Source organism: Rana temporaria, chromosome 2, assembly GCF_905171775.1.
Source record: "Rana temporaria chromosome 2, aRanTem1.1, whole genome shotgun sequence".
NCBI lineage: Eukaryota > Metazoa > Chordata > Amphibia > Anura > Ranidae > Rana > Rana temporaria.
In genome coordinates this window covers 450688528-450713071 of record NC_053490.1, presented here as the reverse complement: position 1 = coordinate 450713071, position 24544 = coordinate 450688528, and the positions used below count along the sequence as shown (strand labels likewise).

At 44.9% G+C, this 24544-nt stretch overlaps 1 protein-coding gene across 1 annotated transcript in view; it reads right to left on the bottom strand.

Annotated features, from left to right (window-relative positions):
• LRRC75A (leucine rich repeat containing 75A) overlaps positions 1–19272 on the bottom strand; it is a 451452-nt gene extending 432180 nt beyond the window's left edge. The window contains exon 1 of the mRNA XM_040338500.1: positions 18667–19272. Coding sequence (XP_040194434.1) covers positions 18667–18918 — 252 coding nt within the window. The 5' untranslated portion in view covers positions 18919–19272. The remainder of the gene's footprint in view (positions 1–18666) is intronic.
• Between the last annotated feature and the right edge of the window lie 5272 nt (positions 19273–24544).

The following is a 24544-nucleotide window of genomic DNA, read 5'->3' as shown; positions in this document are numbered from 1 at the left end:
CAGATGTCTGCGGGAAATCGGTGAGCTAATCACACAAGCAGGAAATAACATTTCTGGGCTCATTCCATACAACCAATAGTGTACAGAATGCTCCCAGGATGCTATATTGCATTTCACAGAAAATATAGAGGCTGCATACTGAAAAGGAAAGGCAATTTTTAATAACATTAAATTACAATATTGGTTGTATAGCAATTATTGATACTATATATATATATATATATATATATTTTTTTTTTTTTTACGCCTTTTGTCCACAAGAGAGGAGTTATCCTTTAAAGCGGTAGTAAAGCATGCTTGGTGATTTTTACCTACAGCTAAGCCAATAATAAGGATTACCTGTAGGTAAAAATGATTATCTCCCAAACTTGCACCGTTAAAGCGGAGGTTCACCCTAAAAAACATCTATGTACCATCCCATCCAGCATACTTGCGTCAGCTACAGTATGCTTCTTTTTTTTCCGCTGTATTTACCGTTTAATCCTTCAGTTTCTTTTCAGACTCCCGCGGGGAGTAGGCGTTCCTATGAAGAGGGGAACATGATTGACGTCCGGCTATGGCGCGTTCCGAAAATAGCCGGACTAGGTCTCGGCTCTTCACGGCACTATACGGCGCCTGCGCACGGACTAGGAGCTGACTGCGCAGGCGCCGTATACAGCCGAGTCCTATTTCATCTATTTTCGGAATGCGTAACGCGCCATAGCCGGACGTCAATCATGTTCCCCTCTTTATAGGAACGCCTACTTCCCGCGGGAGTTTGAAAAGAAACTGAGGGACTAAACTGTAAATACAGCGCAAATACATTTTTAAAAAAAGGATACTGTAGCTGACGCAAGTATGCTGGACGGGATGGTATATAATTCTTTTAGGGTGAACCTCCGCTTTAAGGAGATATTTGCTCTGGATGCAGCCAGTTACGTCACCGATATATGCGCTCTGAAGGACTGGCATGCCTTGCCGAACCTTCAGAGCTTCGTGCCGGAACCGAGAGTTCCCACGCATATGTCATGAAGTCATCGTGGCTCCGACCAATCACATAGCCGGAACGTGCAAACCCGGGAGAAAGACCAGGGGAAGATGTCAGCCCTCAGCGTTGACAGCAGCTGAGTTTTTTTTTTTTTACTGATTCAGCACAATGGTTCTACTAACAAGAGAAAAAAAAAAAAAAAAAGAGAAAAAAAATATATATATATTTTTTTTATGAAGTTCTCCTTTAGAGCCAGTTCACACCAGAACATGGTATGGAAAAGTTGCATTCCATGTGTGTTTCCCTCACAGCGCATAAAACGCACTGCACTGTCTTTGTGATCTGCTGCAGACACACATAAAAATATATATTTTTTTTTCTTAACACCCAAATGCAGTTCGCCTGCAGCTACCAAATCACATGGTACCACAGTGTGGTGTATTTTTATAATTGGTGCATGCACTACTCTTTTTGCGGTCCGATGCAATTTGCAGACCATTCAAATGAATAGGCTGCAAAACTCACATCACAAAGGAATGTGTAGGAATCGCACAGGAACACGGACCAAGTTTCTGTGCGATTTAGGTGCGAACCGGCCATTAACCAGTTTCATCCAAGAAAGCGAATAAATAATATTCAGTTTTCGCTAGAAAATGAAAAAAAAAAAAAGTGAAAAAATGCTTTCAGCTCCCCACTTCCAGATCACCCGCCGTCATTATACGTCGCTACTTTGAAGAGGAATACCGTTGTTATGGTAGCAGCTAGCTACCATAGCCCCGGTACCCTCTTCAAGGGCAGGCGGTCCTCTTTCAGATAAAAGTGGTCCCTGCCTCGGATACGCGGCAAGATCACTTTTATCGGCGGCGGCGGGCCCCCCTCTGCTCTCCAGTGCCCTCCGCCGTTTGCCGGAGCCATTGGCAGCGGCGGAGGCGATCGGATCCTCTTAAATCAGTGGCCTGGAGACAAGTGAGGGGGAAGATGGCCCACCCATTTACATACCACTGCAGGGTGAAAGCGACGTCAAAATGTCACTTCCGCCCATAGCTCTTAACGGGCCTTTTTTTTTCTTTTGCATTTAAGTGTAAATTTTGAACCCGGATCTCATATTTAAGAGGACCTGTCATGCTTTTTTTCTATTACAAGGGATGTTTAGATTCCTTGAAATAAGAATAAAAGTGACCCAAAATTATTTTTTATTTTTTATAAAATTGTGTAAAAAAAAAAAAAAAAAAGTTAAATAAATGAGAAAAAAAATATGGTTTTAAAGCACGCCGTCCCGGCAAGCTTGCACGCAGAAGCAAACGCATACATGAGTAGCGCCCGCATATGAAAACGGTGTTTAAACCACACGTGAGGTATCGTCGCGATCGTTAGAGCGCGAGCAATAATTTTAGCACTAGACCTCCTCTGTAACTCAAAACATGCAACTTGTCAAATTTATAAAACGTCGCCTATGGAGATTTTTAAAAGTAAAAGTTTGTCACCATTCCACGAGCGGGCACAACTTTGAAGCGTGACATGTTGGGTATCAATTTACTCGGCGTAACATTATCTTCACAACATAAAAATAAATAAATAAAAAAAATTGGGCTAACTTTACTGTTGTCTTATTTTTTAATTAAAAAAAGTGATTTATTTCCAAAAAAGTGCACTTGTAAGACCGTTGCGCAAATATGGTGCGACAAAAAGTATTGCAACGACCGCCATTTTATTCTCTAGGGTGTTAGAAAAAAATATATATAATGTTTGGGGGTTCAAAGTATTTTTCTAGCAAAAAAAAAAATGTTTTTAACTTGTAAACACCAAATCTCAGAAAGAGGCTCAGTCCTTAAAGCGGAGCTCCACCCTAAAGTGGAACTTCTGCTCATCGGCTTCCTCCCCCCTCCAGTGCCACAATTGGCACCTTTCAGGGGGAGGGGGGGTGCAGATACCTGTTTTTTCAACCCACTTCCGGCATACACTATGCGGGGACCTGTGGGTAGTCAGTCAGTTTCCCCCGTTGTGTTCTGGGAAACACATGGCTCCCAGAACACAGCAGGAAACAGTGAGGACGGCGCAGTGCGACTCGGGCATGTGCAGTAGGGAACCGGGCAGTGAAGCCGCAAGGCTTCACTTCCCGATTCCCTCACCGATGATGACGGTGGGGGCAGCCGAGAGACGGGCGATTGCTCGTCTTCTGCTGCCGACGTTGCTGGACTCCAAGACAGGTAAGTGTCCATATATTAAAAGTCAGCAGCTGCAGTATTTGTAGCTTATGGCTTTTAATTTTTATTTTTTTTATGGCGGAGCTCTGCTTTAAGTGGTTAAAAAAATGAATTTGGTTTGATGAAGTGTACACATCTGTATATATACAAATATTTAAGACAGATTTGAGCAGGCAGCGGGGTAAATAGAATCTGCAGAATTCCGTCATACGCAATGACAACATCCTTGAGCAATCCTACGGGGATAACAGTGAGCTTCCTGTCTCTGTATCATGTTACAGACTTTCAGTTTTAAAGAGCCATGACATCAATAGCCCAAGGTGACAAATAATATGCAAATCATCCAGTGTTATATATTCAAAACCTGCCATAACCCCCCTAAAAAAAAAAAAAAATACACAAACACACACACACACACACATACAAACACACAAGGATATTTCATTAGCACACACAGTATGAGCATTTTATGTTGATTTTTTTATCTTTTCTTTTTTATGCTATCCGCCATTGCGACCACAAGATACGAAACAGTAATGCGTTATAAACAAAATAGGATTTTTCCTATTCCCACCGTAAACAGCACCATACTGCAGGGATCACAATGTTCTCTCCGTAATAAAAAATAAAAAAGGGGAACAACTGGTGTCTGCTCAGAAAACACTCACTGTGACCAATACCAAGCAAAGTCAATAGTCCGTCACATTAATTGTCACCCTTAGGACCCGTTTACACATTCGGTGCATTCAGAGGAGCAATCAACGTGCATGACAAGTCGCACCCTATTGTCCACATTGGAATCGGTCAAATCAGTGCAACTCTGTCGAAGTCGCCCCGATTTTGAAAGTAGTTCCTGCACTACTTTTGAAAGTTCACATGCGACTTGCCTAGACACCTGTGCGTGAAGTCGCACATATGTCTTCCAAATGGCACCTGAACTAGCATTGAAATGCTACTTTAAAATCCTGCTACTTCAAGTGAAGTAGCACGATTTGAATGTTGCGATCGGTGTGGCCGGATTGCCAGTGAGCATTTGATATTTTAATCCCTCACACATATGCAAATCAGAAGCATCTTTAACCACTTCCCTACCTAGCCATAGTAATAGGACGGCCGCAGGAACACTCTGTCCCTCCGGGCAGCCATCATATGACGTCCTCGGCTTCCCGGCCCTCTAGGGGGCACGCGCGCCCGCCGCGTCACTTGGGAGCAGGGTTCGATGAAATCCAGGCGTCAAGTCGCAATTGGGACTAGAATTAGCAACCTGGTGCCTGGGGAAGGAAGCATAGGCCTGCAGAAGGCCACAAAGCCGCGGTCTCAATTACCGGCCAGCGTGGCCCGGGAGGTGGGAGCACACAGACACAGGGTACCCCAATTCCGTGTCTCCGTGAGCCCCCACCGCGCGATCACCTCGGGACGCGCCAGATGGTAATTGAGGCTGCGGCTTTGCGGCCTTCTGCAGGCCTATGCTTCCTTCTGTGATCTGGCGCCATTTTGTGGTGGCTGTTGGTATGACAAGACAACCAGCAATGCTAATGGAGCTTCCCCTGTGTTTTCACTGCCATCTCCTTCCCTCTAATTAGAACCCACAAACATTATGGGCCAGATCCACGTACCTCGGCGCATATGTAAGCCCGGCGTAGCGTATCTCAGATACACTACGCCGCCGTTACTTACAGCGTATTTTCCATATCCACAAAGAATTTGCGTCGTAAGTTACGGCGGCATAGTGTAACTGTGTCTGCGTAAGGGCGCGCAATTCAAATAAATAAGATGTGGGCGTGTTTTATGGTAATTCATCTTGACCCCACGTAAATGACGTTTTTTTTTGAACGGCGCATGCACCGTCCGTGGGGGTATCCCAGTGCGCATGCTCGAAATCACATCGCAAATAGTCAATGCTTTCGATGTGAACCTAATTTACGCAAAACCCCATTCGCGAATGTTTAACGCAAACGACGTACACAACGGAAAATTTGACGCTGGCCCGACGTCCGAACTTAACATTGCGTACGCCTCATAGAGCAGGGGTAACGTTCCACCGAAAAAAGCCTTACGTAAACGACGTAAAAAAATGCGCCGGGCGGACGTACGTTTGTAGATCACCGTATCTAGCTCATTTGCATACTCTACGCGGAAATCAACGCCACCTAGCGGCCAGCGTAATATGCACCTAAGATCCGACGGCGTACTAAGACGTACGCCACTCGGATCGAGCCCACATTCAGTCGTATCTTGTTTTGTGGATACAAAACAAAGATACGACCGGGCATCGTAGAAATTACGCAGCGTATCAATAGATACGCCGGCGTAATTTCTTTGTGGATCTGGGCCTATATATACTTTTTATTCCAACACCCTAGAGAATAAAATGGCGGTCATTGCAATACTTTCTGTCACACCGTATTTGCGCAGCGGTCTTACAAACGCACTTTTTTGGTAAAAAAAAACACACTTTTTTTAAATAAAAAAATAAGAACAGTAAAGTTAGCCTAATTTTTTTATTTATATTGTGAAAGATAATGTTACGCCAAGTAAATTGATACCCAACATGCCACTCTTCAAAACTGCGTCCACTCGTGGAATGGCGACAAATTTTTACCCTTTAAAATCTCCATAGGCGACGTTTACAAAATTCTACAGGTTGCATGTTTTAAGTTACAGAGGAGGTCTAGGGCTAGAATTATTTCTCTCACTCTACCAATCACGGTGATACCTCACATGTGTGGTTTGAGCACCGCTTTCATATGCGGGTGCTACTCAATTATGCGTTTGCTTCTGCGTGCGAGCTCGAGGACGGGGTGCGTTTCTGGCTCCTAACTTTTTTAGCTGGCTCCTAGATTCCAAGCAAATTTGTCAAACCCTGATTTCAGTATCTTATTTACTTGGTGCAACCTCAGCTTTCATATGTTACCAAGAATTTGGTAACATATGGCCCAGATTCTCATACATTCGCGCTGCTCCTGGGCAGCGTAATATATGAGCTCTACGTTACACCGCCGCAGGTCTACAGGTTTACATCCTGATTCTCAGAACACTTACCTGTAAACTTGCGGCGGTGTAGCGTTAGATTGCTCGGCGCAAGCCCGCCCAATTCAAATGGGGCGGGCACCATTTAAATTAGGCGCGCTCCCGCGCCGAGCGTACTGCGCATGCTCCGTCGGGTAAATTACCCGACGTGCATTGCGCTAAATGACGTCGCCCCGACGTCATTTGCCTAGATGTATACGTAAATGGCGTCCAGCGCCATTCACGGACGTCTTACACAAACTACGTAATTTTTATTGAATTCGACGCGGGAACGACGGCCATAGTTAACATTGGTTGCGCCTGCTAATTAGCAGGGGCAACCTTACGCGTCGGGTACGCTACGCAAACGATGTTAATTCGCTGCGTCGACCTCGCGTATGTTCGGGAATCGCCGTACTTACCTCATTTGCATAGACGACGGGGAAAAGCGACGATGCGACACCTAGCGGCGGGAAAAAAAATTACTTTTAAGATCTGACAGCGTAACAGCCTTACGCTTGTCAGATCTAATGGGTACCTATGCGCAACTGATTCTGAGAATCAGTCGCATAGATACCCGGGGCCAGATGAGGTGTTACGACGGCGCTAATGGTGTTGCGCCGTCGTAACGCCTTTGAGAATCTGGCCCATATGTGTCTTGCTTGCCCCCTCCCTTTGACTACAGGAGAGCCAGGACGCCCACTAATACACAGCTCCTTTTCTCTATCTGCAACAAAGAGAGCATCCTGACTCTCCTGTAGTCCAAGGGAGGGGGTGGGCACGACACTCCACACCAAGGAGAAAGCCTTGCATTACTGTGTGGAGTTACAGACAGAAGAACAGGAAGTGAGGATTTCTCAGAAGAAATAAGGACATTTAAAAGCAAAATGGAAGGATGAGGTAAGTGGAGGAGGACTGCACTAAGGTAAAGGAAGTTATTTAGGGAAAAAAAAAAAAAAAATGTACCTTTACAACCCCTTTAATTTTTAAGCTGGCTCCTAGATTGAAAGAAAAATTTGTTGAGTACTGTCTGATCCAAATACTGTACCTTCACAATTGAGCTTTCAATAATATTATATTATAAGTGTCAAAGATTTTCTTACACCACCCCCACCTACTGCGCCCAAACAGGCATGCTTTTGCTATTGTTCAGATATAAAATATACCTTTATTGTAGGGCTGTGCAAATTAACTTTTAATTAATCGATTAATCATTAATTTTTTTGATCGATTAAAATTCTTTTGATTGGTACTCACCTCTCCACCGGCTTCTGGGCCTTCATGGAGTTCCGTCGGAGATACAGTAACGTCACGGACACCGGCGGGGCTTGCCGAGTCCATCTGAAGGGCTCCTTTGCTGTGCCTTCATATCTGCATGCCGGCGGGACCTTACTATCTGCCACACGCAAGGGCTGTTACACTTCCCTCTATCACCCTGGGATTCTACAACCATCCACTTCGGAGTTGTGATAGTTCCCTTCATGGGACATCTACATACCAACAGACTGATGTTAACCTCTCCTCATCTGGATTCAGCAGTGGTATCGTTGTACACATTTTTATACCAGTATCATACTTAGCTACATGTTTTTATGACTGTTTTTGGTACCGTTTGGTATTACTCGCACCATTTTTACAGTTTATGTAGCTACATCGATTTTATCTCCAGTGCAATATTTATTTGGTTACCTACTTGAAGACTATAAAAAGTTTTAATGCTATTCCCATCGAGCGCTGCCTTTGTGTGTTTTTTGTATCCTGCTATCCATTTTTCCAGTGGTTGGTAGCTGCACTGGGAATCAGCCTGCAAGGAGAACAGCTAAAAGTAGTTGGATCTGTATGTGCGTTATAATTAATCTAAATTAGTCGATTAATCGATTAAAAAAAAACGATTAATCGAACAGAAAAATTTTGATCAGTAACAGCCCTAATATATACACCATAGTTTGTAGATGCATTTGCACAAGCCAATCAATATACACTTATTGGGATTTTTTTTTACCACAAACACATAGCATACTACATATCGGCCTAAATTCATGAAGAAATGTGTTACTTTTTCTAGAACATATTATTTATTTATTTTGCAGAAAGTACAAATTATAATTTATTTCCAAATTGTCTTTTTTTTGTTTTTGTTTTATAGCGCAAAAAAATAAAAAACCCAGTGGTGATCAAGTACCACCAACAGACAGCGTTGTTTGTGGGGGGAAAAAATTACATAAAATGTTAATGTAGAGTGTTGCATGGCCGCGAAATTGTCAGTTAAAGTAACGCAGTGCCTTATAGCAACAAAATGGCCTGGTTGTGAAGGGGGGTAAATCTTCCGGAATGTTTCTAGGAGACGCCATTGTCCAGTTTAGGTCACGTCTCCCCGTTTCTCCCAGTGTGATGAGGGGCACTCTGTATCTGAGTGCTGGTCGTGTGCAGCAATATACCGAGCATGGCTTTCTTCATATTAAAAATCAAAGGAGGGCTATAGGGCGGATGTGTTACAGGAAAGGTTAAATGAGGCGAGTCGTCATACATAATATTAAATGATTAATATGAGCGATCGTCTCCTAAATGTAATCTAATATTCAGGACTGCGGGGTAGATGGATCATCAAGACACATTCGGCATTCTGTTTGATGCGTTGAAGGTGTTTATGATTTTTTGATGTTGTGATTTTTCTTGTGAACTTGTCCTTCTCCTGTAAATCCCCCAAAACATTGGCGCTCGCTAAAAATGCGAGCAGTGCTGGGGAAACCCAGGGAGGGCTGCCGGAATGATGTCACTGCAGGGATCCCCCACCGTATAACACAGCAGCAGAAATGTCTGCATGAGGCTAGAATGAGGCTAATGAGTGATCACAATGTAAACTGAAGGGGCACCAGTTCTGTGCTGAAATAAAAGCCAATCACGATATCAATACAAGTAGAAAGCTTGCATCACGGAGCTGTATGAATAACCATTATTCTAAAACATCCTCATCGTCGTCCTCTTCATTTCTACTTTTTTAATATCAATAAAGTAGGGCTGTTACTGATCAAAATTTTTCTGTTCGATTAATCGCTTTGTTTTTTAAATCGATTAATCGACTAATTTCGATTAATTATAACGCACATTCAGATCCAACTACTTTTAGCTGATCTCCTCCTTGCAGGCTGATTCCCAGTGCAGCTACCAACCACTGGAAAAATGGATAGCAGGATACAAAAAAACAAACAGGCAGCTCTCAATGGGAATAGCATTAAAACTTTTATAGTCTTCAAGTAGGTAACAAAATAAATATTGCACTGGAGATAAAATCGATGTAGCTACATAAACTGTAAAAATGGTGCGAGTAATACCACACGGTATTAAAAGCAGTCATAAAAACATGTAGCCAAGTATGATACTGGTATAAAAATGTGTACAACGATACCACTGCTGAATCCAGATGAGGAGAGGTTAACATCAGTCCGTCGGCATGTAGATGTCCCATGAAGGGAACTATTACAACTCCCAGTGGATGGCTGTAGAATCCCAGGTTGATAGAGGGAAGTGATAGAGGGAAGTGTAACAGCCCTTGCGTGTGGCAGATAGTAAGGTCCCGCCGGCATTCAGATATGAAGGCACAGCAAAGGAGCCCTTCAGATGGACACGGCACGCCCCGCCGGTGTCCGTGACATCACCGGATCTCCCTGAAGGCCCAGAAGCCGGCGGAGAGGTGAGTACCAATCAAAAGAATTTTAACCGATCAAAAAGATTTTGATCGATCAAAAAAATTAAAGATTAATCGATTAATTAAAAGTTAATTTGCACAGCCCTAATATATATATATATATATATATATATATATATATATATATATATATACACACAAATATTGGGTGTGTTTGTGGTAAAAAAATAAATAAACATATTGATTGGTTTGCGCAAAAGTTAAAGCATAAATTTGCGGTTTCGTTTTTAATTAATTAATGTGTATTTATTTAATTTTGAAATTACGCCGGCGTATCAATAGATACACCGGCGTACTTTCTTTGTGGATCTACCCCTCTGAGTCTACTTGTTCAGAACCGGTGAAAGACAAAAACTACGAGGGTCCACCAGCTGTAGAACTAACATGAGTGTAATGTACAAAAGAGATATATTAGGACATCACTCCTATGTAATTTCAGCATAAGGATCCCAGGCAGCACAGAGAGTAACGACCAGTCACCCATCATACTGTAGACTGATAGATGCCACTTGCTGTTCTTCTCCAGCTATTACAACATGAAGCCCAACTGAACTTGTATTTTACCCACTTGACCCCCAGGCCTCTTCTGGCACTTTTGTTTACATGTAACAATCATAATTTTTTGCTAGAAAATTTCTTAGAATCCCCAAACATTATATTTTTTGTTAAAGTAGAGGCCTCCCCTTGAGAATACGGTATTTTTGCAGTGCCTTTTCAAAAGCAATTATTGGGAAAAAATACATTTTTGAATTTTATTGAAAAAAAAAACCCTATACATAATCCAATTTTTTTGTAAAATATAAAAGATGATGTTACGCTGAGTAAATAGATACCAAATATGTCACGCTTTAAAATTGCATGTGCGTGCCGTGCAAAGGGCAACAAACGGCGTACATTTTATAATCCATAGGCAACGCATTAAAAGCCTTTACACAGGTTACCGCTTTAGATGTACAGAGGAGGTCTAGTGCTGGAATTACTGTCCATGATCTGATGTTCGCTGTATGCATGCGTGTGGGACCGACGTGTGCGTCTGTGCATGAACACGGGGTGAGGGTTTTTTTTTTTTAAAGGGGTTGTAAAGGTACAATTTTTTTTCCCCTAAATAGCTTCCTTTACCTTAGTGCAGTCCTCCTTCACTTACCTCATCCTTCCATTTTGCTTTTAAATGTCCTTATTTCTTCTGAGAAATCCTCACTTCCTGTTCTTCTGTCTGTAACTCCACACTGTAATGCGAGGCTTTCTCCCTGGTGTGGAGTGTCGTGCTTGCCCCCTCCCTTGGACTACAAGAGAGTCAGGACACTCTCTACGTTGCAGATAGAGAAAGGAGGAGATGTTTGTTAGTGGGCGTCCTGACTCTCCTGTAGTCCAAGGGAGAGGGCGAGCACGACACTCCACACCAGGGAGAAAGCCTTGCATTACTGTGTGGCGTTACATACAGAAGAACAGGAACTGAGGATTTCTCAGAAGAAACAAGGACATTTAAAAGCAAAATCAAAGGATGAGGTAAGTGAAGGAGGACTGCACTAAGGTAAAGGAAGCTATTTAGGAAAAAATAATTGTACCTTTACAACCCCTTTAATCACTCTTATTGCTGTCAGAAGGAATGTAAACATCACTTGTGACAGCAATGGGCATGTGACAGGTACACTTTATGGAGGGTTCTGAGGTCTATAAGACCCCAAATCCTTCCTCTCTCCTTCAAAGCATTTGATCACACCAAGATCGGTATGGTCAAATGTGGATGTAAGCCCATCGCTTCTGAGTTCCGATACCACAGAGGCAATCAAAGCCATTCCTGTCTTTGATCACCTCCATAAACAAATCCAGTGGCTAGTTAGCTGCTAGGATTGCTTTTACAAAAAAAACGTGCCGGGATGATGCCTGCAGCTTCAGACATCATCCCGGTATAACCACTTGAAGTCTAGAGCCGTACGGGTACGTCATTGGCGGGAAAGTGGAACACAAGGATTGTCTTTTCTAACTTTACAATGGTCCAGCTTGACTCTATTTAAAGGAAATGTAAAGGGAAAAAATGTTTTGCTCAAATGACTGTTTACAGGGTATAGAGACATAATAGTTAACTGATTCCTTTTAAAAACAATTAAAAATAGATAAAAAAACAATCATATAATGTACCTGCAGTTTCAGTTTAGTTTTTGCATGTTATGCTGCCTCTGTGCTGTACAGAGCCATAGAGAAGTGAGGGTTTGGAAAACAAAACTAGAAGCTCCCAGTACTGTGGTCCAAAGGAAACAGACAACCAGGAAGTGTTCAGAACAGAGAAGAATTACAGCAACATCAGAGCAAAAACAAACAACGAGGACATGAAACCAGGACTGCAGTAAGGCAAAGGAAGCTATTTAGCTAAAAAAAAAAATTCCTTTAGTGACCCTTTAAGTATCCCTATCCAGAGAGACGCTGGGGCCTATAGTGATTGCCACAATCTACTGAGGGGTGCTCCAGCACTTCTAAACACTAAAAACAGGGGGTTGCTCACTCGCCACCTCCGCCATTCACAGAATACCTTGTATTTTTTCGAATGAGTACAAGACATTCTCCGATTGGAAAAGGTGGCAAAGAGGAATGATGCTGCGATATCTTTAGAAATCTGAAGAAATGTCACCAGCACTCCGAGGGTCTTCAAAAGATGGGTCCAAAGCTTTATTGAAGACCACATAGTTACAGCAGTGTAGAAATGTTTCGGAACTTCAAAGGACCCATTCTTCGTCACATGACTGACGAAGGGGTCCTTTGAGGCTCCGAAACGTTGCTACACTGCTGTAACTATGTGATCTTCGATAAAGCTTTGGACCCATTTTTTTGTGCTGGTGACATTTCTTCAGTTTGACTTTTGACAGTTCCAGCCGTTGGTCACTACAGCTCCCATCTATTTGCACAGCCGTTGCTGCAGGAACTGTGCGTTTGGATTAAAGCGGAGGTTCACCCAAAAATCCACTTTTTGACATTAGCTGTAGCATACTGCTAACATCTGCAGTATGCTGTTTTTTTTTTTTTTTGACTTGTACTTATCGTTATATGAGCCCTTGTTTTCCGGCTCCGAGCGGGGAATCCTGCGGGGAATGGGCGTTTCTAAGCGAAGAGGAGTTGATTGACGGCTGCTAAGGCGCGTCTTGGCCTTTGTTTAATCTTCAACTGCCATGATGCTGCACATGTGATCAGTTATGACACCAGCCATTGGATGGTTTGACAGTTTGGTTGAGAGCACAACCAATGTGACAGTTAGCATTCCCGGCATGCCAGGAATGTAACTGCTTTTTCAAACTGTTAAATTGATGGGTGAACCCCCGCTTTAAGTACTCTTGGAATTTTTAGAAAGCCGTCTCGTGGTAGTGCGAAAAAAGTGTGTTATGTGTCGGTAAGGTGTATATGAATCTGTCGCAACTGGAACTTGAAAAAAACAAACAAACACACACAACAGCATTTTATAGGCAAATAGCTGGATTCAGGTAGATTGCCGCATCTTTCAGGCGGCGTAGCGTATCGTATTTACGCTACGCCGCCTTAAGTCAGAGAGGCAAGTGCTGTATTCACAAAGCACTTGCCTCCTAAGTTACGACGGCGTAGCGAAAATGAGGCCGGCGTAAGCGCGCCTAATTCAAATGAGGATGGGGGGGGTGTGTTTTATGGAAATTACTCGTGACCCAACGTGATTGACTGTTTTTACGAATGGCGCATGCGCCGTCCGTGGACATATCCCAGTGTGCATTGCTTCAAAGTACGCCGCAAGGACGTATTGGTTTCGACGTGACCGTAAATTACGTCCAGCCCCATTCACGGACGACTTACGCAAACGACGTAAAATTTGCAAATTTCGGCACGGGAAAGACGGCCATACTTAACATTGGCTAGGCCACCTAGGGGGCAGCTTTATCTTTACGCCGGCATACCTCTTACGGAAACGGCGTATCTTTACTGCGACGGGAAAGCGTACGTTCGTGAATCGGCGTATCTAGTCATTTACATATTCTACGCCAAACTCAACGGAAGCGCCACCTAGCGGCCAGCGGAAAAATTGCACCCTAAGATACGACGGCGCAGGCCGTCGTATCTTAGCTAGGTTTAAGTGTATCTCAGTTTGAGCATACACTTAAACTTACGACGGCTTAGATTCCGAGTTACGACGGCGTATCTACTGATAAGCCGGTGTAACCCTACGTGAATCTAGCTAAAAAAGTCTATTTAGAGGAGTTAGGAGAGTCAGAATGGTCTCATAGAGGCAACACTATAATTACATGTGCGTCACAATCAACAACTAACTCAGACATAAGGAAAGTGGAAACCTCTTCTCTTCTTACTCTTCACAGTAAGTGTCACAAATAATAACTTGAATTTGTTGTACGTAGGAGGAAAAAAAATGTTGTAAGGCTTCCAACTACATACACAACCCCAGAATGTGCTGCATTGCCTTACTGAATCCCCCCACAAAGTGCAGAGTGAGCAACCCGCTTACAGTACTGTATAAGCTGAATGGAAACGGGTGTATGGGAGCTTCCACCTTCGCGTATAACAACTCCACTGGTACTCGGAGGCTGCTGACACCTCTATAACGCATGGATCACAGAAAGGACGGTCGGCACTCAGGATAGTATCCAAATATAATTTGTCTTTATTGAAAATGCATGTATAATCGCTTTAAAACATCCAACGAGTTTCGGCTGGCAGGGCTTCATCATGATTAAGGCCTGACTGCCGAAACGCGTTGGATGTTTTCCCTCATATGCCCACTTAAAAGGAACATCTCGGTACCCAAGGATCACAAACATGTTTTTATAAAAAAAATACTAATATATTAAAGCGGGGGTTCACCCTAAAACTACTTTCTAGTATTACAATGTCCCGACACATTACAATACAATTAGGCCTATTTTGTTTTTTTTTATGCTGTACATACCTCGGTACAGCTAATTCACCCGCGGCTTCCGGGTTGCGAATCCCGCGGGAGTGGGCGTTCCTAACTTGCTGGTGATTGACGTAATGACCAAAAACGAGCTCCCCCCGTCGCATAAGCTGCATCACGATTGCCGAAAGAAGCCAAACGGCGAGTCGGCGCTATACTGCGAATGCGCACCACCGTTCGGCTCCTTTCGGCAATCGTGATGCAGCTTACGCGACGGGGGGAGCTCGTTTTTGGTCATCACGTCAATTACCAGCAAGTTAGGAACGCCCACTCCCGCGGGATTCGCAACCCGGAAGCCGCGGGTGAATTAGCTGTACCGAGATATGTACAGCATAAAAAAAAAAAATAGGCCTAATTGTATTGTAATGTGTCGGGACATTGTAATACTAGAAAGTAGTTTTAGGGTGAACCTCCCCTTTAAGGTTAAAAATCAACCTAGACATTATTGTAAAAAAAAAAATAAAAAAAAAAAAACATAAGTTAGACCAACATATCTGGTGTCATTGCTGGGGAGACACTGTCCTCAGATGAAGCGGAGTATATCCATACTCTTGAAGGTATTTGGAAGTATGTGGCATCCTCTACATATTTCGAAGCTTCCTCAGGAGGAATTACCTACAGCTCATCTATAATAAAGCATTACAATATCATTTCATAGTAACAACCAATCCTATAATGGGATGTAAGAAGTTTATTTTACATAAAAAGTCAGGTACTCACATTTGACATTTGATAGCATCCAGACGCAAACACTCGTGAGATATCTAATGTGATACGCCTGATTTTTACTTGTCAAATGTGAGTACCTGACTTTTTATGTAAAATAAACTTTTTACCAACTATATTACACTATGTGGGCACTCTCTCTCCTTTTAGCTATACATCAGATTGAAGGGGTCCAAATAAGTGGAGACTTGCCAGAGAGCGACACAGGGCTAATACTGTGAAGGCCTCTTACCCCTTGTGGGTACCTGGATCTGGTGAGTGAGGGACCTACCAGAGCATGAGAAGAGGGAGCACAGAGTGAACACTGTCATCTGCATAATATCATATGAAGCACGAAGCACTTTGTTTGCATGGACTGTATAAATAGCATCAGTTGATATTCACGGCACAGAGCACTTTAATTTATTTATTTCTGAATCAGCACGGATCTTTCACAATGCTTACTTTGTTTACAATGTTTACTTTGTTTTCGGTTCAACCACTTCTCGACGGCCGTACGACTATATACGGCCGCAGGGTGGTTCTACTTCTCCGGAGCGCGGTCAATAGACGTCCGCCCCTTTCCGCGTTCCCCGCGCGCGCTCCCGAGCGCGCAGCGGGGAACTGCTGTGCTGGCCGTGTCCCTTTTTACACTGCCAATCACAGATCGCCGTGAACGGCCAATCGGAATGGCCATTTGCTAGGCGATCTGTGCGGCCAATGAGAGATGATCTCATATGTTTACATATGAGATCATTTCTCATTGCCGGCTCTCACAGACAGCGGTGCTGTCAGGGAGAGAGGAGACGGATCTGTGTCTCTTGTACATAGAGACACAGATCGGTCACCTCCCCCAGTCACCCCCCTTCCCCCACAGTTAGAACACTATATAGGGAATACATTTAACCCCTTCCTCACCCCCTAGTGTTAACCCCTTCCCTGCCAGTCACATTTATACAGTAATTAGTGCATATTTATAGCACTAATCGCTGTATAAATGTGAATGGTGCCAAAAATGTGTCAAAAGTGTCCGATGTGTCCGCCATAATGTCGCAGTCGCAATAAAAAAATTGCAGATCGCCGCCATTACTAGTAAAAAAAAAATAAATAAATAATAATAATAATAATAATAATAATTCTGTCCCTTATTTTGTAGGCGCTATAACTTTTGCGCAAACCAGTCGCTTATTGCGATTTTTTTTTTTTTTTTTTACTAAAAATATGTAGAATACGTATCGGCCTAGACTGAGGATAAAAATTTTTTTTTTTTTTTTAAATTTGAGCTATTTATTATAGCAACACGTAAAATTATCATTTATTTTTTTCAAAATTGTCGCTCTATTTTTGTTTATAGCGCAAAAAATAAAAACCGCAGAGGTGATCAAATACCACCAAAAGAAAGCTCTATTTGTGGGGAAAAAAGGACGCCAATTTTGTTTGGGAGCCACGTCGCACGACCGCGCAATTGTCAGTTAAAGCGACGCAGTGCCGAATCGCAAAAAGTCCTCTGGGCAGGAAGGGGGTTTAAGTGCCCAGTAAGGAAGTGGTTAATATATGGTTTGATTTGCATACCATAATAAGTCACATGTGGACCTAATTATAGATTTATATTGGTTAAGCACCACATCATTTATTTACATTTTTTTATTACATATTTCTTTACCTTTTTATACATAAAATAAGAGGCGCCAACACCTACTACCTCACCCCCATTCACTTTCTACATTTCACGTAGGGGCAGCCACTTAATAATTAACAAACTCTTACTAGTACCACTATAGCACTTGAAAACATTAGGTCCGTAGCGCGGGTTCTACCTACCCTTCTCTTTATTAGAGATGAGCTGTATGCAATTCCTCCTGAGGAAGCACTTCACGCCACAAAACGTGTAGAGGATGCGACACACTGCATCTCCAATCTCAGTAAAGAGCCTATGGTGTAGACTCTTTACCATGTGATCAGCTGTGTCCAATCACAGCTGATCACATGGTATACAGGAAGTGCTGGTTATCAGCTTTTCCTCTATTCGCATTGACAAGTAAGGATGAGCTCCGGCGTGTTCGCATAGAACACGTGCAGAGCCCGCCAGGAAGTCGGCACCCGCGCTGCGCTAATCACAGCCAGGGAGACATTGTCCGATGCTCGGCTGCAGAGATCTGGAAATGTCTGCCTGGCTGTGATTAGCGCAGCGCGGGTGCCGACTTCCTGGTGGGCTCTGCACGTGTTCTATGTGAACACGCCGGAGCTCATCCTTATTGACAAGTAGCTATCGTGATGGGGGGGGGGGGGTCTGTGCTGATAACCAGTGCATTGATTATCAGTGCAGACCCATCACGGATGCCCAGAAGTGCCCAGAGTGCCAACCTGTGCCTTTTAATCAGTGCTGCATATCCGTGTTGTATATCAGTGTCACCCATCAGTGCAGCATATTAGTGTCTTATTATTAGTGCCGGTCAGTGGAAAAAAAAAAACACACACACACACACACACACACAAAATAAATAAAATAAAAAATTGGTCTTTTTTTATTTGTTTTAGCAAAAAAATAAAAACCTCAGTGGTGATTAAATAAATACCACCAAAAGAAATCTCAATTTGTGTGGGGGGGGGGGGGGATAAAAATGTCATTTGGGTACAGTGTTGCATGACCGCGCAATTGCCAGGGGGTAAAAGTGCCTGATATTGAGGTGGTTAATAAATTTGTATTATTTTTTTTTTTTATAAAAACATGTTTGTGATGATTGGGTACAGAGATGTTCCTTTTGGTGGGCATATGAGGGATGCCCCTAAATCTTTGCTTTGTCACTGTAACTGATACATCTGGGAGGGGAGCGTGTTCTTAAAAAATAAATAAAACAGACTTACTGGCTGGATCACCAGATGAAAATAAAAGGAAAAAACGTCTAATAACAGGAAAGGAATGCAGCCGTCACATCTAAGAATTGGTAGGTAAGCCCAGTAAGTGGTTCTCACCCTCAGTCCCCCTAACAGGCCAGGTTTTCCTTCACTTGGCACAGTTGATTGTAATCAATATCAATGCCATGGTGTTGATAAAGAGCCATTGTATTGAAGGGAAGTTGCCAAGACATGCCCATTGGGGGCACTGAGGGTGAGAAGCATTGCAGTAAGGAGTTGCCCTGTGACATGCACTTACCTGTCTCAGGTGTCGTAGCTCCTCGGTGGCCTCCTCCTGCCTCCCTTGTCTCAGCATCCCCATCATATCCTGGATCATCCTGATCCTCCGGTGATAAGGGGCCTGACCCCCCACAAGGTTCTTCCCGAATTTATCCGCAGACTTCACCCCGAAAGCTGCCCAGAAGTCCCCCTTGTCCCTCCTCCGGGGGTGCTGAGGACTGTCCCCCCCAGCACTGGAAGCCTGGCACACCTTGGTCTGCTTGGTGCCCATGGTGGTATGAGAGACCCCCCAGGAGATACATCCGCAATTCTCCCGGAGAAGATCCACATTCAACAGGTCACTAGTCCGGAGATCAGTGTCCGCCGATCGGGAGAGGAAACGCGGCTCTCCCAACTTTCCATCCGCGGACACACAGCAGACGCCCAGGAGCCGGGGAACTGTTGCATGTCCCTATAGAGGCGGCTGGTGACAGGAGGAGGGGGTGTCTGCAGGACGAGGGTCCGGGGACAGCGGCGCCTCCTGGCCGGGCTGGGGATGTCCCTAGGCGGGGAGCGGGCAGCAGGTACTAGCGGGGTGTCTGAGCCTCTCCAGCATCCACACAGGCGGGGGGCGGAGTCGCCTGTCACTGGGGGGGCGGGACCTCTGTGTGCAGCCGGCCAGTCAGATGCTGGCTGGAGGTGTGCTGGGCGTGTGCCAGGAAAAGCCCCAGTCCAGCCGTCTGATGGATCGGGGAGCCCCCGGCATTCAGCGCCGCCCCCTCCTCTTCCTTCTATCCACCGATACACTGCACAGAGCTGGCGGGCCAATCACAGGGAACTTCTTCCCCAGAGTCACATCACAGACAGGGCAGTCCTCAGGGCAATGTCACGTCTTCACAGCCAGTGATAGCTATTGTCTATGGATTCTCTCCAGTTCTTCAGCCTTAACCACTTCAGTGCCAGGTTTTTTTCTTTACACGTACAAATCTGTATGCTAGAAAATTCCTTGAATCCCCAAACATTGTACATATATATATATTTAGCAGAGACCCTAGAGAATAAAATGGTGGCTTTATGTCACACTGTATTTGTGCAGCGGTCTTTCAAATGCAATTTTTTGGGAAGAAAAGGAGTATTATAGTTAACTGATTCCTTTTAAAAAACGATTAAAAAAAAAGATAAATCATCAATCATATAATGTACCTGTAGTTTCTAGTTTCGTTTTTGCATGTTGTTTCCTGCCTCTCTGCTGTACAGAGCCAATACAGGGCAGTGATGGTTTGGAAAACGAAACTGATTGGTGCTGAGGGGTTTTAGACACACCTGTGGCGGCTGGTGCTCAAAATTTTTGAGCAAACAAAAAAGAAAAAAATTGCAGCCTCACTGTGCCCATCAAATGCAGCCATTGTGCCATCAATTGTCACCACTGTGCCATGCCATCAAATGCAGCCACTGTGCCATGCCATCAAATGCAGTCACTGTGCCATGCCATCAAATTGTCACCACTGTGCCATGCCATGAAACGCAGCCACTGTGCCATGCCATCAAATGCAGCCACTGTGCCATCAATTGTCACCACTGTGCCATGCCATCAAATGCAGCCACTGTGCCATGCCATCAAACGCAGCCACTGTGCCATGCCATCAAACGCAGCCACTGTGCCATCAATTCGCACCACTGTGCCATCAATTGTCACCACTGTGCCATGCCATCTAATGCAGCCACTGTGCCATGCCATCAAACCCAGCCACTGTGCCATGCCATTAAACGCAGCCACTCTGCCATCAATTGTCACCACTATGCCATGCCATCAAACGCAGCCACTGTGCCATGCCATCAAACACAGCCACTGTGCCATCAATTGTCGCCACTGTGCCATCAATTGTCGCCACTGTGCCAATTGTCACCACTGTGCCCTTTAATTGTCACCGCTGTGCCTTTTAATTGTCGCTTTTGTGCCCATTGATGTCACTGTGCCCTTTAATTGTCGCCACTGTGCCAAATTGTCCCCACTGTGCCCATTAATGCCGCTGTGCCAATTGTCCCCATTGTCGCCACTGTGCCCATTGATGGCACTGTGCCCTTCGTCGCTGCTGTGCCCTGTAAAATTACCCTCCCCCCCCCACCCGGCACTTACCTTTACTGGAGTCAGCCATCCACGTCCCTCGATGTCTTCTCCCGCCCTCGATGACGCTTCAGCCAATCAGGTTACCAATAGCCAGAACCGGTGAACCTGATTGGCTGAGACGCCTGTCAGTCTTATCCAAGGAACGCACTGCCGGTACGTCCCGAGGATAAGCATTCGGAAGCCGACTACAGCCTGAGGGCTGTACTCAGAAAGCCTATCAGAGCCACTGGCTCTGATAGGCACTTCCGTACAGCCAACCAGCTGCCGTTATTCAGGTGGCCGGCGCTCTATGTCCGGCCATCTGAATAGACCAGCGACAGCGGCGACAATAACATAGATTCATGCAATGCAATGAATCTATGCTATTAGTCAGTGGCGGTGCGGAGCCAGAGGGGGCGGCGCCCCAGCGCCCTCTATGGACGAACCTCCACTGAGACACACAGCAGTAATCACACCTCCTTGATTAGTAACCACAGAGAGAAAGCTCCCAGTACTGTGGTTATCAGGAAACAGACAACCAGGAAGTGTGGAGATCAGAGAAGAATTACAGCAACTTGAGAGCAAAAACGAACAATGAGGACATGAAACCAGGACTGCAGTAAGGTAAAGGAAGCTATTAAGATAAAAAAAAAATTCCTTTACAAACAATTTCGGTCCAAAATCCCTCTTGACTGGATTCAGCAACCGGTTCTCCTTTACATAGCTTCAATCAAATCAGCAACTGATAGGCGACCTGCGTCCAGCCTCTCAGAACCACAGTTGTCCTCTGACGAATGGACAGGACTCTCCTGAAAGACCAGCCTCGTGCTCGGTATCCCTCGGACAGGTTCCTCATCAGGTGGCTTCTTCCCATTCGACGGACAGCCCAGGACCATCTAGCACATTTAGGGATCTAGTCGACTCACTGGACCCATCAAGCAGATGAATGCGCTCTGGACCAACGTGGTCCCGGAGCCAGGAACACTGCGACACACACACGCACACACCCCGGCCAGGAGGGCCACACACGGGGGTGGTGGGACGACTGCCCAGCTCAAGGGCGGGAACACAGCGACCACAACGCCTGCCCCTTAAATACCCCTCCCCAGCATGCACAGCGAGATGGCCTAACCTAGGCTGCTGAGAAGTGATACTCAAACACACTTGACCCCACTGCTGCCACCTGCCTTCCGGGGGTGACGGGAGTCCCCGGACAAAAGGATAGCACACAGTACAGCCAAGCTAGAGCAGAGACCCCAAATTTAACCAAATAACAGGTTCAGAGCCAACTATCTCTCTGAACTCCCCCTAAATTTAGAATAGCACCGGCTCTGAAAATAGCCAGGCGCCACACAGGTTACGTGTTTAGAGTTACAGAGGAGGTCTAGGGCTAGAATTATTGCTCTCACTCTGATGATCGCGGCGATACCTCACTTCCGTGGTTCAAACAGCGTTTATATATGCGGGCGTGACTTACGTATACGTTCGCAGAAGGACGGGGACACTTTCAATTATTTTTTTCTCTTATTTATTTTGCTTTTTCTTCTTTACTATTGTAGCACTACCCCCGAAACATCTGCTGAATATTTTCGGGTGGCATGTTACCTCTATCTTCTCGCCGTCCAGGGTGGTAGATGAGAGTTGAAAAAGTTCAATGTCCACACTTTACACTTCTTTTTCTAAGATTTATTTGCAGAACTTGGTAAGGAAATAAGAAGTGGTTGAAGGGATGGAAGGGTTAACAGGTAGATAGGTTCAGATTCATAATTTCAATCCAAAAACATTCCTGCTTCCAGTGACACAGCTTTTGTCGCCACTCTAGCCAGAGTGGGTATTGCTCACCCGGATAGGTCCCTCTCACCAGCCTAGCAGCCGGAGTGGCGCACGGAACAAAGTACAGTCTCTGCCACAGACCTTCCTTTGAGTGGAAACACTTTCAGTCCAGAATCCCCTGCCACAGGATTCAGCACCCGGACCTCTCCAGATTAATTTATGTAGAACTCAAGTCTGATGCCGTGTACACACGATCATTTTTCGGGTTGTAAAAAATTACGTTTTTAAAAAAAAAATGTAATTAACCACTTCCATACCAGGCACTTACGCACCTTCCCGCCCAAGCCAATTTTCAGCTTTCAGCACTGTCGCACTTTGAATGGCAATTGCGCGGTCATGCTACACTGTACCCAAACAAAATTGGCGTCCTTTTTTCCCCACAAATAGAGCTTTCTTTTGGTGGTATTTGATCACCTCTGCGATTTTTTTTTTTGCGCAACAACTAAAAAAAGACTGAAAATTTTGAAAAAAAAATACGTTTTTATTTTTTTCTGTACATTTTTTTGTAAATAAGTACGTTTTCTCTTTCAATTACGGGCACTGATATGGCGGCACTGATGAGATGGCACTGATGGACATCGATGAGGTAGTACTGACGGGCACAGATGAGGTGGCACTGATTGGCGGCGCTGGTATGCGGCACTGATGGGCACACATAGGCGGCACTGATGGGCACACATAGGCGGCACTGATGGGCACACATAGGCGGCACTGATGGGCACTCATAGGCGGCACAGATGGGCACTCATGGGTGGCACTTATGGGTGGCACTTATGGGTGGCACTGATGGATACTTATGGGTGGCACAGATGGGCACTGATAGGTGGGCACTGGGCATGGATGGGCACTGTGGGGTGGCACTGATGGACACTGTGGGGTGGCACTGATGGACACTGTGGGGCAGCACTTATTAACCCACGTTGCCAGTCAGTGCCCATTTGTGGGCATCTTTTTTTTTAATGCTTTTTTTTTTTTTTCTGACTTTTTTTTTGCCCTTCCCTGGTGGTCCAGTGTGGCGATCCGAGGGGGGGCTGCGCTGATAAACAATCAGCGCGAACCCCCCCTGTCAGGAGAGCCGCCGATCGGCTCTCCTCTACTCGCGTCTGTCAGACGCGAGTGAGGAAGAGCCATCAACAGCTCTTCCTGTTTACATCGTGATCAGCCGTGGTTGGACACAGCTGATCACGTGGTAAAGAGCCTCCGTGAGAGACTCTTTACCAAGATCGGTGTTGCGGGGTGTCAGACTGACACCCTGCAACAACGATCGCCGCGATGCCCGCCCCCGGGGGTGCGCAGCGGCTCAGAATCCTGAGGACGTCATATGACGTCCAGTCAGGATTCTACAACCACTTTGCCGACGTCAATATGTCATTGGCGGGCGGCAAGTGGTTAAAAACGATCGTTTGTGGGCTTCAGAGCATTTTTCAGGTTCTGAAAAATGGGCAAAAAAAAATTCGAAAATGCTCTATTTTTTCACAATGTTTTTAATTGTTTTTCGGGTTGTAAAAAATGGTCGTGTGTGGGCTTTAATGACGTGAAAAATCCGCGCATGCTCAGAAGCAAGTTATGAGACGGGAGCGCTCGTTCTGATAAAACTACCGTTCGTAATGGAGTAAGCACATTCATCACGCTGTAACAGACTGAAAAGCGCAAATCGTCTTTTACTGACATGAAATCAGCTAAAGCAGCCCAAAGAGCTGAACTTCCCCTTTATAGTGCCATCGTACGTGTTGTACGTCACCGCGCTTTGCTAGAGCATTTTTTTTCACGATCGTGTGTAGGCAAGGCCGTTTTGATGATCAAGTTGAAAAAAACTTTGTTTTTTCTAGAGCCTGAAAAACGTCGTTTTTTACAACCCGAAAAATGATCGGGACGCGACGACCCCGATCCAGTGGTGTCTGTTTCTTAAGTACCCCTCCCCAGCATGCACAGTGGGACGATCAACCCCCACTGATTGGCTGCCGAAGGGAGACACCCA